General features: G+C 40.2%; 1 protein-coding gene across 1 annotated transcript; it reads left to right on the top strand.

Moving 5' to 3' along the window:
- The first annotated feature begins 5,855 nt into the window (after positions 1 to 5,855).
- On the top strand, positions 5,856 to 18,172 carry PDK4 (pyruvate dehydrogenase kinase 4). The gene is made up of 11 exons (XM_004702673.4): positions 5,856 to 6,131; positions 6,983 to 7,124; positions 8,580 to 8,651; positions 9,381 to 9,565; positions 9,720 to 9,806; positions 10,222 to 10,299; positions 12,102 to 12,178; positions 13,799 to 13,897; positions 14,095 to 14,205; positions 14,486 to 14,599; positions 15,961 to 18,172. The coding sequence occupies exons 1-11, from the start codon at positions 6,002 to 6,004 to the stop codon at positions 16,102 to 16,104; spliced, it is 1,239 nt and encodes a 412-aa protein (XP_004702730.1). The 5' UTR covers positions 5,856 to 6,001; the 3' UTR covers positions 16,105 to 18,172.
- The last annotated feature ends 502 nt before the right edge of the window (positions 18,173 to 18,674 follow it).

Raw genomic sequence — 18,674 nt, 5'->3', positions numbered from 1 at the left:
GAGGAAGATCCTCCACGACATGGACTGACCCGTGACTGCAACAATGGGCTCAGGCATAACAATGGGAGGAGCAGGACCAGGGAGTGTTTGTTTTGTTTTGTTTTGTTGTACACAGGGACACTGAGAGCCAGCATCAACTCGATGACACCTAACAACAACAAATGAGGCAACACTTGAGCTGCCGAGAGAAGCTGCTTAATGTCATCCACAGATTGTAAGCCTCAACCAAAAACAAACTCACAGCCAACGTGGCAATGCTAACCCAAAGTGACCACCGCCTGTCGGTTTCCAAGACTGTAATTGTTGAAGGGGTAGAAAGCCCAGCCTTTCTCTCACAGAGCTGCTGGTCATTTTGAACTGCCGACCTTGTGGATAGTAGCCCAACGCATAACCACTACACCACCTCAGCTCCCTAACCGATTGTAGAGACATATTTAAACAAGTTTTGTTTGCAAAACCTTTGCATATAAGAACTGGAACCCTACAATCAATACGTCTTTACTTAAACTCGTTTATATATGCTTCAAGAGAGCTTGGTGGCATAGATTTTGTGGTCTGCATTTTGAAACTAACAGCAGCTCCTTGGGAGAAAGACAGGACTTTCTACTCCCCATACCAGGTACAGTCTCTGAAACCCACAGGGGCAGTTCTGCCCTGTTCTAGTGGGTCACTGTGAGTGGCACGAGATGCATGCTTCGCTCGGTTTGCTCCTCTGGAGAATTCGATCTAAGACATTTGACATCAGGAATTGTTCTAGAGACACATGACTTGTGAGAATGAGCTTTCTCCATGGGATCTTGTTTAGTCTGAAATGCACTGATGACTCTGTCCTTCTCACGGAAGAGAGTCCTGCTAATCCACAGCATAAAGGGGTGATGGTGCTGGTGGGCTTCCAGACAGATGTCTGACCAATGCGCTTGTGATTTGTCGGGGTTCATAATTATGGGAGCCATTTTCTTAAAATAACCATCATTCTACAGCTAGACAGATAGCTAGATAATCTCTCTCTCTCTCTCTTTCATCATTTTATATATATATATATAATCACTGGTTTTGCTTATCTAGAGAAATGAGACTAAGGCAAGGATCCAGCCCTTTGACTATCACTACCACCAGCATGCAGACTTGATTCAACTTCCTTTATGGACTCTCTTACAATGCGTTCAATTATACTTCCTTGTCCTGAGGACTATATGAAGACTTTGAACAATTAAATATATAATTGGCAGTGATTTTTCTATCATCCACTATTAGTGGTATAAAATCCTGAGAACAAATGTGTGGGCATCCAACAATGTATCGATTCTAGCTCCTGTTTTTTAGTATACTCTAAATAACATCAATTATAAGAAATATCAGGGACCAACTAGTGATTAAGCACTTTCTTTCCCACTTTATACATAAAAATACCTCCAGCTGTATCTTCTTCTCATATTTCAGTGAAGGCTACTACATTTTTTTCTAAAATATTTCATTCTGATATAACCTAAACTTTTCCATTTTAATTATTTGAATTAAAACATATGCAAATCAATTTAGGTCCTTTATTTATATGCACAATGATTTATGATAGTCATTAATATTTACTTTCAAAGCTTTTCATTACTCCAAAGAGAAACTCTGTCCCCATGAAGCACTAACTCCCCATCTTCGCCACCACCTCACCTCCCACTCTTAGTAACTCGTCAACTTTCCGTCTTTATGCATTTGTTTATTTTACGTACTTCATATAAGAGGACCAGTCAATATTTGACCTCTTGTGTCTGGCTTATTAATCAGACTTCATCAGAATAACTTTCAAAGTTCATTCATGTCACAGCGCTTCAAAATTTTACTTCTCTTTGTGATTGAACAGTATTCGGCTATGTGGAATACCGAATTTGATTTCTCCTTTAATCTGTGGATGGACATGTGCATTATTTTGTCCCAATTCATTTGTCATTTTCTCAGTCAGTCCCTGCCCACAAAATTTAAATAGTTCCAGCCAGTTGTAGTCATCATATTCCTTTTCTTTGTAGCCCTTAACCTAATTTGAAGTACATGCTCATTGTCTATATTCTTTTGAATAGCTATCGTAAAACAAACGTATAACCTCCCTGGGGGAATACATCTTGAATACTTTGCTCCCTGTGGAAATAGCCATTTCTACAAAAACCATCTGTCTGTGACTTATTTTGTTACTATTCTCTCCAAGGCTGCTGCTGGGTTTCAACTTTAAATACTCTGGAGGGGAGGCTGTTAGTGTCGCCGCCATGGCTTTGGGAGTTCTTGCTGTGTGCATTTTTAACTAGTTCCTGGCAATATATTCCTAGACATGGAACAATGGTATAACTTGAATCTTTCTGGTGGTCTTGTTTTTTGTAAAATGATCAAACCCTCGCTGTCTGGCAAAAGTTGTGACTTGTTATTTTTAAAGCTTTAACCCGCAAGTTTATGCTATTAGACTGTTATGAATCCATCTACTGTGAAGTGAAAGAGCCCTGGGAAAGGGCAGGCATCACATGCCTCTGGCAAGGGTGCAAGCTACCGGGCGGAGGGTTAGACTGCACCTCCATTGGCACCACATCATTTCATCGACCGCTCCTGATTTGCCAGACTCAAATACGGGCACAGGTTGGCCCATTCTCATTGGCCCCAAAGAATTTTTCTTGCTTCACCTCTGACCTAACTGGATTGCCTCCAACATCTGTGGTCAGCCTGAGAATGGATTCTCTTTGCAGGTCACTCTCTAATCATGGCAATACAGACAAAATTGGCCAACTAGGTAAACAATTTGACCTGACCATTCCAGCCAGTTACCAAACTGTTGCCAATTATAACAAGCTCCCAATAGAGAGAACTGACCTTAAAGAATGCAATGTGCTGGGATAGTCACCTAGTAAATATTACTGGATAGGATGACATGGAGACAGCAGGTTGGTGACCTCAGACCACATTGAGCCCTTAGTCATCTCTTTGAATATCACAGGACTTCTGATTAGTCATCCTTCAACAGTTAGTTGTGCTGGATAAGCCCAGCCTGGCACTCAGTAGGGTTTTCCTGTATAAGATCTGCCCGCAGCACATAATTGCCAATGTCTTTCCTCTGCATATAAAAGAGGATAATATAATTTCAATACATTCCCTTGCCTATTTCAGATGCCCAAAACACAGTTGGGCAAGCAAATATGAGTAGTTAACATAACGGATTCCATGCACTTTGTAAATGGCCCCATATTCCCACAATTGTTTTAGCTTGAATAAACTCTTAATTTTGTTCTGCATCCCTCAAGGTCTCTAAGAACTCAAGACCGCTTGGGCTGTTTAAGGATATGGATGTTGAATGTCTATCTGGGGCTGTTTCTCATAAGTCTGGGCAAATATTTCAAGATAAGTCATAAGCCCTGAATGATCTACAGGCCCCAAATAAAAACAGTTGCTGTCAAGTTGAGTGCAAGCCATGGTAACCCCCTTGTGCATCAGAGTGGAACTGTGCTCTACCAGGATTTCTGTGACTGATCTCAGATGACTGCACCTTTGCTTCCTTGGCACTTCGGGACCCACACCAGACTCCCAGGGAGAAACTAGCTGTGGAGTGAATACGGTACTTCTATGCACACCACAGGCTTGGCAGACGGTCTTTCCAGCACTGGATTAATTCCCCAGTAAAGGGGCTGGATTTGAGAGGTGCTTACTAGCCATCCAAGTAGTGAAGTCAAAAAGGTGGTCAAACATAGGAATCTAGTTCTGAAGGGAAAATTTGCACTGGAAGTAGAATTTGTGAATCATCAGTCTTGTGACTGATTAGGATTACCCAGAAGGCAAAGAACAACAATACAACCTAGGATTGGTCACACTTCCTAGAGTTCCCAGTTCAGCTTACAAATGCGGAGACAGGAGTCCAAAAGGGATCTCTTACAGCAAGTTACCATTTTACTGCAACATTGGCTCCCACTTGATTGTACTGGAAACCAACTGTCTAATTCCTAGATGCCCCATTGTGCCTTATTCCCAATCTTGTTGGAGTGTGTGTGTGTGTGTGCGCGCGCGCGCTAAGGAAGGGAAACATTTTAGCAGGGGACTTTTATGACAATCTTTGTCACAAAGGGCTAAGGAACTGGAAGTTTGAATCCACTCGGATGCACCTAGGAAGAAAGCTCTCCACTCAGCTCATCTGCGGAAAGATCACAGCCATTGAAAACCCTGCGGGGTGAAGTACTCAGAGAGGCAATGTTTAAAAATTCAGGTTTACTCTGAATTCCCTCCAGACAATTTAAAAACGACTGTGTTGATTTAAGAAATAATGAACAACAACTGAACAAGCAGACCCGGAATTAACGAAGAAGTCTCAGAGGTGTTCCCGAAGCAGTTGCCAGCCCATCGCCAGATTACATTCCTCTGGCCTTAAGGTCAGCAGTCCAACGCTTACCCGACAGCGCCACCCAGGGATCTTTAGAGGAGGTGCAAGGAGGGAAAAGGTAGACCATCAATAAATGCTATGAGCTATACAAAGCCCATGTTTGAAGGAAGGGTGAGAGAGGGTAGAAAGGGGGAACCGGTTACAAGGATCTACATATAACTCCTCTGTGGGGGATGGACATCTGAAAAGTGAGTGAAGGGAGATGGCAGACAGTGTAAGATATGACAAAACAATAATAATTTATAAATTATCATGAGTTCATGAGGGAGGGGGAGCGGGGAAGTAGGGGAAAAATGAGCTAATATCAAGGGCTTAAGTAGAAAGCAAATGCTTTGAGAATTATGTGTACAAATGTGCTTGACACGATGGATGGATGGATGGATGGATGGATGGATGGATGGATGGATGGATGGATGGATGGTGACAAGTGTTGTATGCGCCCCCAATAAAGTGGTTTTTAAAAAAAAGAGGATCAGAGAAGTTCTCTTGGAGTAGATCTGTGTCCCGGACATTTGAGGATGGAATGAATGTCCTTGGTAGTATTTCGATGGAAGGTTTTCATACAAAGGAACACAAGGAACAAATCCTCAGCTGGGAGAAAACTGAATCAAACGGACTTGATTCCCTTTTGAGAGAGAAAGAGAGAGAGAGTTGTTTTACTTTGAATTGGATGAAGGTTAACAGAGCCGAGCGACCATCAGGTTTACATTGGACAGTCTGTACACACTTACTACAACTCATCCATTGCTGTCCCCTCAGTCACGTATCCCACTTCCTCCCTTTTCCTTTTTCCACCCATCCTTTCTTAACCCCTTTGAACTTTGTCCTTGGGTACATTGTGTGGTTTTTTAGCTCCACGTGAAAAAGCACATTATTTGGGCAGCGCAGCAAGTCTCAGCTCCTGGAACTTGCTGTTCCCGCTGTGTGCTGTTCATTCCTGGAAGGTCGCCAGCAGGACACTAAGAACGCCAAAGGCAAAGAAGCGCATACTTTTGCAGGTCGCCAATTGGTTACTGTAAAAGCCCCGCTTTGCGCACACACCAATGAGCGCGGCGAGTCCAGATTCTTGGAAGTCATTTCTGATCCGGAATGCGTGACATTGAGAGAGTCTCAGACTTGTAAACAAGGACGAGTCTGGGCGGGCCCCGACCCACGCGCCCGGGCGCCTGTCCCAGAGCTCGGATCCGGAGCGGACGTCCCTCCAGATGCGCGCTCGCTCTGCGCCCTTGGCCCACGGAGCTCCGCCAGCCCTACCCTCCCGAGACTGCGGTGCCAGGCCACTCCTCTCCTCCAGGGCTGTGACCAGGGCGGGGCCCAAAGTTCCTTTTCTCAGCTGATTGGCCCAACCCCAAGTTTAGGATGGGTTTCCCAGTCCCAGTGACTCCTCCCCGTAGGAGTGGGGGGAGAGTGCGGGGAGACACTTAAAAGCAGCGCAGCTGGCTGGTGTGGCAAAAGGCGACCTTGGGTCTCCACGCACGGTCCGCTCTTGCTCTCCGCCCCGGGCACCACTGCCCTCTCGGACTCCCGCCAGGGCCGGTAGGAGCCGGTAGTGCACCTGCCTTTTCCCCTCTCGGGTTTGCACCCGCACGGCCTCGGGTCAGGATGAAGGCGGCCCGCTTCGTGGTGCGCAGCGCCGGCTCGCTGAGCAGCGGCCGCGTGGTCCCCCGCGAGGTGGAGCATTTCTCGCGCTACAGCCCGTCGCCGCTGTCCATGAAGCAGCTGCTGGACTTCGGTGAGCGGGGCCGAGACCCGGGAGGGAGGGTGGGCTTGGAAGGGCTGCGGGTGCGCGCTCTGCTACTACTTACTGTAAGGGATGTCCGTTTTGCAATTGAGGCCCTGAGCCTGGACAGCAGCTCACTTACCTGTTTCCTAAACTTGGCTTCCTTCCACCACCGTGTTCTGTTCGCATGGACAAAGGCCACCTGTCGCCCTCTGAGGCTGGATGGTGCTTGGCGCATCTTCTTCTTCATTCTGTCCACAGCTTCCAGTCGAGTTAGTTTTTGCTCTCGGTCATCACTAAAAAACCACACTAGTCAATGTATTCTCTTCAGAATCGGCACAGTGAACCCTGGTGGCTCAATGGTTACACGTTGGGCTGACGTTGGGCTGCTAACCACAAGGTCAGAAGTTCAAAACCACCAGCTGCTCCACTGGAGAAGGACAAGGCTTTCAACTCCGGTTAGTTACAGTCTCCAAAACTCATAGCAGCAGTTCTACCCTGCCCTACAGGGCTCACTACGAGTCAGAATTGATTCAGAATTGACTCGATGGCAGTGAGTTTTTGGCACAGTACTTCTTAGAGAAGATACACACATTATATATAGATATAATCGATTAAGTCACCTTCAATGGAGTGAGATTTTATCCTTCAGGATGCATCCTAACAGATTTCTTTGGCTCTCTATCGTGATCATTTTCCATGTATTTACATCACTGAGGGGCCACAGGCTTTGGTAATCTTATACAGAAAGTTTTCAGGTTTAAAGGTGATACTATACATCCTTAGTCTAGAAACATCACCATTCTCGCCCCACGCCAGCCGTAATTTTTATCTGAAAAGTAAATCAATATCATTTATTACAGGTTCAGAAAATGCATGTGAAAAAACGTCTTTTGCATTTTTGCGGCAAGAATTACCTGTGAGGCTAGCCAACATTCTGAAGGAAATCGACATTCTCCCTGATCAATTAATAAATACCTCTTCAGTGCAATTGGTTAAAAGCTGGTAGGTATCAAATCATTCTTCAACAGTCTCTAGTTGTAAGACAGTTACCTGATGTAACTTCTTATATTACCTTCATAATTGGAAGGCAGGTGATCCAAAGAGTAAATAATTTTGAAAAATATAAAGATTTTTCTTATTAATTTAGGGTCAGTTGTCTTAAGGACAGTTACAAAGCTATAAACAGACATTTTATCTTTAAAAAATTAGATACTTTTACAACATTATTCTACTTCCAGAATACAATATATATAAGCCATCTGACATTTAAATTTTGCATTATAAATAACAAATGAGGTTTGATATTGCTGAAGTAACTGTATGCCCCAAATGGGCACGATGACTTCATTTTTATTCAGGAACATTGGCAGTGCAGCGGGTTACATGTTGGGCTAGGGATCACAAAGTTCTGGGCTCAAATGAACAGGATGCTCCTTGAGAGCAAGATGTGATGTCAGTTTCCAGGAAGATGTACAGCCTAGGAAACCCTGTGGTGCAGCCCTGCTCTGCGCTCCACCATCACTTGCTGTGAGTCAGAACAGACTTGAGGGCAATTATTTTTCTTTTGTCTTTTAAATCTGTGTTACAGCTGAAGGGATCCACAGAGTGGACTCTGGGTTCAAACTCTGACAGGACCCTTCCCCTAGTTATTGGACCTTCTGCAATGATCCGCAGTACTCTGTGTCTCAGTCCCCATCTGCTATCGAGCATAAAATATATGCCTCAAGTGGACGGTTTTGTAAACAAATGAGGTAATTCATCAAAAGAGCACTTAGAACAGTACCTGGCGCATACCCAGGTCTTAGTCGATGTCAGCTAGTATCATCTCATTTTATCAACAATAATACTGAGATTAAGAGAGGGTAAATAAATCCAAAAAAGCAGATTTGGGGGAAAAGAGTCACTATAAAAATACATACTATAGCATCGCCCATGACACACACACAGACCACCTCCTACCCACCCCCGACACACACACACACACACACTCTCTCTCTCTCTCTATTGATTGCATAGCTTTTGTTCATTGGCTCAAAAAGTGTATGTATTATGCACTCTTAAAACAACCGCTAGGAGAAACTCTGATCTAATTGGTAGTATTTATTGCTATTTTCAAGACTTCTATTCTGCTATAAATGAATACGGTAAGAACAACCAAAAAGGTCTTTGAAAAAAATTTATTTCTAATTTTTTCCCATAAGAATCCCAAAATATTTGCCAAACAATAATATCAGAGAACAGAAATAAAGAAACCTAAAGTTGAAAATTGAGGGTTAAAAGTTATAGCACTCTTATTTTTGGCATTCTGCTTTCCAAATTGTGCTGGGAGAAAAGTTTTGATGTTGAACATAAAGTGTACTTACTCTTTTCAAAGTATTTGAAAGGGGCAGTTTACTTTCCGCCTCTCGTACCTGGGTCTTCGATGTTACAGTTGAAAACACACTTGTCGCTTTGCAGGTATATCCAGAGCCTGCTGGACTTGGTGCAGTTCCAGGAGAAAAGTCCAGAGGACCAGAAAGCACTGTCTGAGTAAGCAAGCTTGGAATACATGTTTCAAACTTTGATGATTTACCATCATATTCCCAAGATCTCAAACTCAATTAAAGAAGTTTAAACTTTGAAAAACAAAGTACCCCCTCTTCAAGACAACAAGTTTTGGCTTACTCGTAGTTTAGAAGTGGTGGAGGTATAAGAAAAGGAACATGTATAGATGACTTACTTTTGTATGGTAAAAAAGCAAATCATTTTTTACTATAAAGATAGCTATGATTAAATTTGTGAGAGGATTTACTAGGATACAATAGTAATAGATTTCAGTGTCACTGAAGACTAAACATTCTCTTTCAAAATTTCTAATTATCTACATCGGCATCTTTTTAAAATATGACAAGAAAATAAAAATGTTTTTCCCCAGGATAGTATTTTAGGATTCATTTCAATATTAAATTTATTTTTTAAGGAGAACTCTTGCTAACATTTTAATGAACACTTATAATGATGAATGTTTCCATTACAGAACTAGATAATGTATGCACATCAACTGGAAGCAAGGGAGAATTAAAAAAAAATGTGTGTCTGAAACTGCCTACCATGGTAAAATAATCTATAGTAAAAAACTAGTAAAAACCCTAATGTTTTATTATTTGATTTGTTTGGACAGCTGTTAAAAAAGAATTTTACTCTTCTTTGAAGTAATACAGTAAGATCGTTGAATAAGGCTTATTTGAGCTTTCACTAACTATAAATGTTATGGCTTAGTTTTATAGATACACTCATCAAAGTTCGAAATAGACACCATGATGTCGTGCCTACAATGGCACAGGGAGTCATAGACTATAAAGATGTCTCTACTGTTGACATAGTCGCCAATCAAAATCTTCAGTATTTCTTGGATCGATTTTACATGAACCGTATTTCTACTCGGATGCTGATGAACCAACACAGTACGTTAACTTATCGTGCTCATCTGACAAAGAAATGGGCGTAAAAATAAACCAACCTGTAACCAGATATTTCACAAATTGATGGGTATCATTCTTTCTCTTGGGAGTTCTAATAGCTACTATGCTAATCTTTGGACTTTTTGTTTTTTAACAGTTCTTATATTTAATGGTTCACAGTCAGGAAATCCCAGCCACATTGGAAGCATTGATCCGAACTGTGATGTGGTTGCAGTGATCCAAGGTAGGGTTGAAATGTTTGCATTTCCTTCATTAAAAATGTGTAATATACCACAGACATATCCTTCATTGTGGTGACTCTAGGAATTTATATTTGTAAATCCTGTCATCAAAATTCTTTGCGCTTGAGAGTCAGGCATTTAGACATGGAATTATGATGTTCTAAAAATTGAGCACTAGCTGTCCACATGCCATTTTCTTGTCGTGTGCATTTAATCTCTGAAGTGCATATATTCCTGTTGCTTTCAGATATTGCCTTAAATTTTTCTTCAAGTAAGTAAAATAGCATAAAGGGATATTTTTCTTTCTCTAAAGTAGTGACTATTTTTCCTTAAGTGAACTATAGCACACTGAGAATCACTTGAGAATGTTACTTGGCACAAATTCATTTTATTGTAATGATTAAATTTCTCTCCTAGATGCCTATGAGTGTTCCAGGATGCTCTGTGATCAATACTACTTAACATCTCCAGAGTTAAAGCTCTCACAATTGAATGGTAAGTTATAAATAAAGTTTACCTTAATCCAGGCAAAATTCAATATTAGCCTGGTAGGATTTTTTGGTTTGGGTTTTGTTTTTTTTTACTGATGTCAAGCAACTGTAGTGTTCCTTCCCCGACCCCTGACTTTTTAATTTACACACGCTTGTTAAACTTTCAAAGCCAGGCTTCTTTTCCATCTGGTCCACTAGGAAGCTCCAATTGCGCATATTCACTTGCTAATGATAATTCAAAAAGCAGGATGATTTAAACAACTAATTTGAGATTTATAGTATCCACGAGGTTTTGAGGTTTTGATTATCTTTAGATCAAAGAAAGATTGCTTACTAATTCAAGGTGCCTACAGATTTCGAAAAAACGAGGACCCCAAGAATGGGGACCATCACTGAGGGGAAAGAAGATCCCATTGACCTGGAATGAATAAAAGCCTCTCCCCGGTAGTGTGAGTGTGGCCGCTGTTTCGGTAGCGGAACAAACGTCAAAAGCATCAACTTTAGGTTATCTGAAAAGACAAACGTCTTCCTAAGTTGATCCCATGCTGAATTCAAGGCCTTATTTTTATCCCATTCCATTGTATTCCAGAAGACTGCCTAATATAGTTAAATCAGAATAACCTTCTCCTTTTAATTCAAAGTAAACATCTTTCCCAATTAATGTATAGAAGAATAATGGTTCTTAGTGGTCAGAATTAAAATCAGGTCTTTGATACTGAGAGAGTGGCCTGACTCTTAGATTGCGGGAAGACAAATAATAACTGCAGGCTGAACTAAAAGCGAAAGTACAAGGAGAGGTTGAAAAATATTTCTAACCACAAATAGAGCTGTTGCATAATACTTGTAGATAAACTGCCTGAACTGTTAGATAAAAGAAAGAGGGAATTGTAGGCCAGGCCTTATGTTTGCCCATTCAAACATTGCCAAGGCCTGGCACACTGAAGAAGACAAGCAGCATTGTGAGACCTTTGTATCTGTTTTGTTAAGCCTCTTGGTGAAAAGTAAGCATATTTAGTTTAGAGCATTTAATGTTTGGTTGGTATAATTATTAAATATAACCCATTGTGTTATTGGTTTTGATAATATAACATTTATAGCTAACATTAATTTAAATTTTAAACTAAAAACACTTTTTTATTCTTTTGAAATGCATGTAAGATTAACTTTGGAATTCTCTACTACAAAAGCATTGTAAATAGGAACAACCAATATAATCTAGTTTATAGTACTATTGTTTCATAATTCATTTTACCTTATACATTTGCAGAGAAATGCAAATATCCGTCATAGAGAAAGAGGTAGCGACTGTAATAGCATTTTGAACATAACCCATCATCTTTAGTGTTTATTTAATTGAGAAAGCTTCAGGGTGGAGTTTTAGGTTAGGGATAATGGGAAATATTCCAGCATTGTTTGCATTTAAAGTATCTCTCTCTCTCTCTCTCTCTCTCTCTCTCTCTCTCTCTCTCTCTCTCTATATATATATATATATATATATATATATATATATATATATATATATCTTAATCCAGCCTCAAAAAAGCTCACTGGTTTTATTTTTATTTCACTCATCCTTCCCTGAGATATATATACATATATCGTAATATCGTATATACTCATGTATAAGCCAGGTTTTTCAACACATTTTTTAATGCAGTTTTTGTGGCAAAATTAGGTACCTAGGCTGATATTTGGGTTGGCTTATACTCAAAGATATACAGTATAGATGTATATGTATATACATAGGAGAGATTTATTTTAACAAAATATTTGTTTCCTACTTCTAAATGAGTTTCATTTTTCTAGGAAAATCTCCTGGCCAACCAATTCACATTGTGTATGTTCCTTCTCACCTTCATCATATTCTCTTTGAACTATTCAAGGTAAGAGACCGCACAATAATTGCAATTTTGTCTTGAAAAACAAGCTCACTGGTTTTATTTTATTTCATTCATCCTTCCCTTCTAACTAGGAGCCACACTCCCTTCTTCATTCTCTTAAGACAAAGAAGCCATGTTTAGTGTTTCAAAAGGTGCTTGCAGTTCACTGGAGCATCAGCCTGTATTTGTGAATTCATAGCATCTCAATCCTTTAGAGCTGAGAAAATGTTCCCATTCTTTCACCAGGTGTCCACCGAAGCCTTGGTCATGCATGCACTCATTCATGAACATCACGGGATGAATACTTCAGTGAATGAGGCTTTGTACCTCCACCCCCTTAGTCTGGTTCAGCGCCAAACCCAGAGACTTAGGGCCAGAATTACTGTGCACGACACGGTCTCAAATATATAGTCAGAGGGCAGCCAACTCCTTCAGGGAGCTACTTTAATGTGCATAGGACTCACTTGGGGATTTTGTTAAAATGGAGATACAGCTTCATTATGCCTGGTGGTTGGGGGAGATGGCTGATATGCCCTATTTCTGAGACAAGGGTTTCTACTCCAGTAAAGATTTACAGTCTCAGAACCCCACAGGGGCAGTTCTCTGTTTTATGGGGTCTCTATTCTCTATGAGTTGAATCAACTCAACGGCAGCGAGGTGGTGAACAAGCTCTCAAGTGATGCTAAGGCTACTGGCCTAGGATATTCAGGTGCTAGAATCAAATCCTCTGCTAAGTCCTAGACCAAACAAAAATCTGGAGTTTTTACCCAAAAGTAAAAAATGAAGTGAAGCTTTGCCACGCTTCCCAAGAGTCCTCTGGACTGGAGACAAATAAGTCTAAAGGCAGTGATATTTGCCTCTACATCTGATAAATTCTTTCCAGAGCTTACTGTTTCCTAACTTGTTCTAATATTGGTGCAGTGAAGTATTGCTTGTACTACAAACACCTGCAGTATTTTATTTTGCTTCAGCTAAGGACTTGAAAACATGTAGAAACAAAAAGCAGATAACCTGTCAAAGGCTTTATTTGTATGAGATGCATCCAGTTGGCTAAAAACTTGTTATAGTTTCTTTTGAGATAGTTTCTTGGTTTATTTTCATTTAAATAGTGCAACTCAAAGTTATTTTGTCAGATTATAATCAAATGCAAATTAAAATTTAATTTATAAATATTTACTATTATTTTAAATAGTAACAGCCTTTTCCCAGCAAATTGTACAAAAGCTAACAAATTAATTCAATGATTCACTGTGCATTTGTTATGATTGGATCTAAAAAGCAATGAAAAGGCAGAAAAGGGAGAGCTAAGGAAACGCACTATAGAAACCAATTTTTTCATTTAAATTAAACTTACAAATAAGAATTTGACAGCTAGCAGAATTGGCTTTCCATTAGCTATTACTCCCAGGAGCAAAATTAAATGGTAAATGAGGACTTTTCATTACACATCCCACAAGACACATTCATAAATGGCTATTTATAAAGCTGCTCTCCTCCTAATTTTTGGAAAAGGGAACTTTAACATACTCTTTGTACGACTCTTACTTTTAGCATAAAAGGAGAAATTATTCATTGCCGCTCATTTTTCTCTCATTGAGTTCCTAACGGGCTTGTCTTCCATAGAATGCAATGAGGGCAACGGTTGAAACCCAGGAGCATTTGCCTGCCCTTACACCAGTTGAGGTGATGGTGGTTTTGGGGAAAGAAGACCTTACAATTAAGGTAAACAGTCTGCCTCTCTCCTGGGTCTCTCTGGAGGTACTTTTTCAAAGGTCAATAGTAATAAAGATCTCTGCTTTGGGTAGCAGGTCAAAGTCACATCCACCAAATGACTTTTAAATGAAGGAAAGGTATTGCGACGTACACGAATGCATGTGGTTTTTCACATATATCTCTGTTACCTCCTTTCTCTGTGGAAGATTTCAGACAGAGGAGGTGGTGTTCCTCTGAGAGTCACGGACCGCCTGTTTAGTTACATGTACTCCACCGCCCCGACCCCGGTGATGGATAATTCCCGGAATGCTCCTTTGGTAAGCCCCATTCGATAGCTTAATTTATTCTACTCACATAAGGCTTACAAGGGATTGCAAGGAAATAGTTGAGCAATTTAATTGATTTCATTCAGTTAGATGTGGGATGCGTGCAAAAGAATGCTAAAACGAACTGAAAATAGTGAACCAGATCTCCAAGAGGCTCCCGGCGGGAAGCATAGAGGTCCATCTAGTGGTCAGTGAGGGTAATGAATCTTTACTACTTGTGGTATTCCAATGATCACGGACATCTGTTTACCAATCTTCTTCTACTTCCTAGGCTGGCTTTGGTTACGGCTTGCCAATTTCTCGTCTTTATGCCAAGTATTTTCAAGGAGATCTGAACGTCTACTCTTTGTCAGGGTATGGGACAGATGCTATCATCTACTTAAAGGTATCCTTTGAATCTCACAGTAAAATGTGATTTCTATAAAGATTGCATCCTTTACAACTCTCAGTTCTGTGGTTCATAGTGAATTCTCCACACCGCGTTAGTGAAAATAAGGACCACAAGTCATTCCACTTTGTTTGGATAGGGGTAGAGATGCTATTTAATATAGTTATGCTGCTTACCAGCGGGGGAGCTGGAACAGGCTACCTGCCTCAGGTGAAGAAATGCTGTCTCTCAAAAGGCTGCCTACCAAAGTTGCATAGGGAGACCATCCCTGTGTGAACTTTTAAAAGGAACCCTTTGGGGCATCTGTAAGAATAGCTGCACTTCCATGTGATTTGCACATGTGGGGATATATGCTAATGATGTTCCCATCTAGAAAACAACAGAGATGAAGATACTTGAGACCTGAAGCAGATCCTCTTAGGCAAACAGAGAAAGGAAAGCTGATCACTCCCCATCTGTCAGTGGGATGCCAGGCATTTCCTGTCGACACTTTAAAAGTTGCCACATGTTTTTGTCTAATTCTGCTACAGCATCAATTTATTTGTTAAGGTCACTGTCCTCATTCTGTTAATCGTTTGCCAACTATTTCCACTATAAATACATTTGCAAATATTAGCTACCAAAACATTGAGCTTCCAAATTCCCATCTTGTACATTGGCATTATTTGCCAAATAGCTTTTGACCATCTCATTTGGTTAATGCCTTGATTTCTGAAATAAGAAAAATCATCAAACTTTTGGGAAAAGAGCTTTGATTACAGCTTAATAGTATTCAGATAGGCTTCTCCCTTTATCACAGACACAGAGGTTTTGCCGAGGAAGAATGGCTTTGCTGTCCAACTCTCTCCTATTCACGACAGCTGAACAAGGCGGTGTGTAAACTCTATCAACAATATCATTTGTATTTGGGTAGTCATACTTTGGATGCTATATTAAAACAACAACTAAACAGGGGCCCTAGTAGTTACAAATTTGGCTACAAACCACAAAGTTAGGCAGTTCAAAACTATTAGCCATTCCACAAGAGAAAGGCAGACTTTCTACTCCCATAGAGAGTTACAATCTCAGAAACCTACAGGGGTAGTTCTACCCTGTCCTATAGGGTGATGTTAAACCTTATAAGCTACACCATTTGTATTTTGATATTTATGACTTCAACTGCTATAAGGTGATATTCATATTTATTTTTCAATTTTGTTTTATATAGCACCTAGCACATGGTGAGTTCTTTTACTATGTTGCTAAATCAATTGAAAGAATGTAGTTGAAAAAGAAAATATTTTTTATCACATCAAGTGCAACTTATGGCATGAATAATTTCTTTCATCTGACTTTTTTCCCCCTCTCCTCTCTTTCAGGCATTATCTTCGGAGTCGATAGAAAAGCTCCCTGTTTTTAACAAGTCAGCCTTTAAGCATTACCAGATGAGCTCAGAGGCTGATGACTGGTGTGTCCCTAGTAAGGAACCAAAGAGCCTAGGGAAGGCCAAAGCAGCCGCGTAAAGAAAGACACCTGCACATCTGAAGGGATCAAAACGATTGTCCACCGGTGCCGTGTCCTGCATGTTCCCATGTAATCCCGTGTTTCCTCCAAAGCAAACAACAGTGACCGAAACGCCTTGATCAGAACACTGGTTACGGGGGACGGAGGCTTGTTTCGGTGACAGCGGACAGCACGGTGCACAGCCACAGGAGGCCTCCGTTCGTTTCATTTCACTTAGGATCACTCATGAGTTTCAGTAAGTCCTGCAGAAGACCTGGCCCTCAGGCTCCTTTCTCTCACTGAAGACCAGGAAAGGGGCCCCAGTGAAGACATAGGTCCCCAGCTTTAATACGCTGAGCTTGTTGGACCTCTATTGATGTCATAAGATACTGCTGTTCATTGGAAGTCACTTATCAATGTTTCAGTATTTTCCTGCCATTCAGAGGATTTAGGCTGAGTTTATAATATGTGCTTAGAAATGCACGTGAGGGTACATTCCCTGTACCTCTCTGTGCTCTAGGGAGAAGAAGCTGGAGACTGGAACAACATTCACCTTTGAGCTAGTAAGAAAGAATGTAAATATCTCATTCAGAGTCACCAGGCATATGTAAAAACTCAGAAGGAAGCCTCTTCTGATAAATGCACTTCCTTTCTTATGCTGCTTTTTGTATTCACACTACAAAGTGAACATTTATTGACAGAGGCCTACTCTTGGATGAGTTTTTCAATATATACTCGATTCCGGATACTGGATGTTCGTGAAAAAGAATTGTCAAAGTGATACCAACCACATCTCTATCCCTCTCTCTCTTTCTCTGGAGGGTGAACGATAGACAGACAGACAGCGAGAGTGCACACACACACACACACACTCAAATGAAACAGCAGGTTGGTAAAACCATGGTTAGGTAAAGGAGTCATGTATTCACAACACAACTCCTCAGAAAGGGTAGTTCTCTCCCTTGCATTGGTAATAATCCAAAGAAATCTATTTTCTAGGTTTGCACAGAGGTATTTTCTATGTCTAACTATTCCCTGTCCACTCCATCAACATACCTGTAAAAAAAAAAACTCTAATAGTCAAATGTCTCAAGAACATTAGGAATTAAATAGTTCTTGAAGTATTTTTAACAAACATCCCAGAAGTTAGAGTTCTCTTGCCAGGATGCATTCACTTGTGAGTCACTGAAATTGAGAGCTATCGAAGGCAAGTGATAATGCCTATGGGATTTAGGGGGGATTGCGGGCATATAATACACAGACTGACAGGTCAGTTTCGAAGGGTACTCAGGAGGAAAATGGGAAGGAAGAAAGACAGTAAGGGAAGAAAGCCGTAGGCAGGCATTTTGCCAATTTTCACACAAATTAATTTCAATAAATGACCCATGTTCTCCTGTATAAATTATCAGCAAGAGGATGAATTGGTGGTTCTCAAAACCAGTATGACAAAAAAATTAAAATCCAATATGACTTCTTGAAATGCCTCTTACTGCTTTAATAAGATACCAGATGCTACAATAAGCTTACCTGTGTCAACTACATGTTTAAATGAGAATCTAGAAATTAAGTAGGATTTCTGCACTGTGAAATAATTGGTACTGTCTATATGTTGAATTTAGCATTTTTGTTTAATTTTGTGATGGCTTGGAGTTGTGATTGTGTTAGTAACAATGGAAGCCTAAGATTATTTGCTGTGGATTTTGGATTTTATCCTCAGTGATTTTCATGATCTTGGGATGCTGGGTTACATGTTTATTTATTACATAAAGCTATTTGTAATAGGTCATTTGACTTTTCATTTTTTACTGAATCTGAACTGAAACATTTTTTGCATATAAATACTTGCATTTACCAAAGATTTAAAGCTGTTTACTAGGTATTTCATGCAAACATTGTGAACTATTTTTAAAACACTAGAGAACAGAGTGTGTAGCTAGAGCCCCATAGATTACCCATCTCCCGGGCTGGCATTGTACAACCCAGGGAAGAACCCTTGTAAACTAGTGATGTGAAATTGTGCTTTTGTACTTAGGCTATGTGTAGAAAAGTGTGGTAAATTTTATAATAAATATTTTTGCTATCATGGAAGCCATGGTTTTTGTTATTTTCTTAAATTACCGACAAAGGACAAGAAGAAATTTAGGTTTACCTCACTTTGCATTGAAGTTTAATTTAGCCACCTATTATACTTAGTCCTTTAAAAGTATTGTAAGGAACTAAAAATAAAAAGACTTTAAAAAAAAAGAAGTCCTTTATAGCAATACAGAAATGCCTGATTAGTCTTTGAGTGTGCTCAACCCGAATAGGTAATTCCATGTCCTTCTCCACATTTGATACGCTTGTACTCAATCATCATTTTTATGACATATGTTCACTTCCTTTTTCATAAACATACTCGTTTCACTTTACATCTTTGCTTATATAGCAAACATAGTGGAGTCCCAAAATAATTACCATTGGATTTAATACCTGAAATGCTATCTAAATAAGACAGACATGGGGTAGAAATGAGTAAATTCATGTGTGGCACTAGTTATTATTGCTGTCTTGACAACCCTTTTTACTAGTTCAAGCCAGCTTAATCTTTGCT

Source organism: Echinops telfairi, unplaced genomic scaffold (genome assembly GCF_000313985.2).
Source record: "Echinops telfairi isolate 266 unplaced genomic scaffold, ASM31398v2 ScPeMD7_23;HRSCAF=83, whole genome shotgun sequence".
NCBI classification, from domain to species: domain Eukaryota; kingdom Metazoa; phylum Chordata; class Mammalia; order Afrosoricida; family Tenrecidae; genus Echinops; species Echinops telfairi.
The sequence above is the reverse complement of the archived record's forward strand: the minus strand, read 5'-3'. Positions and strand labels throughout refer to the sequence as shown.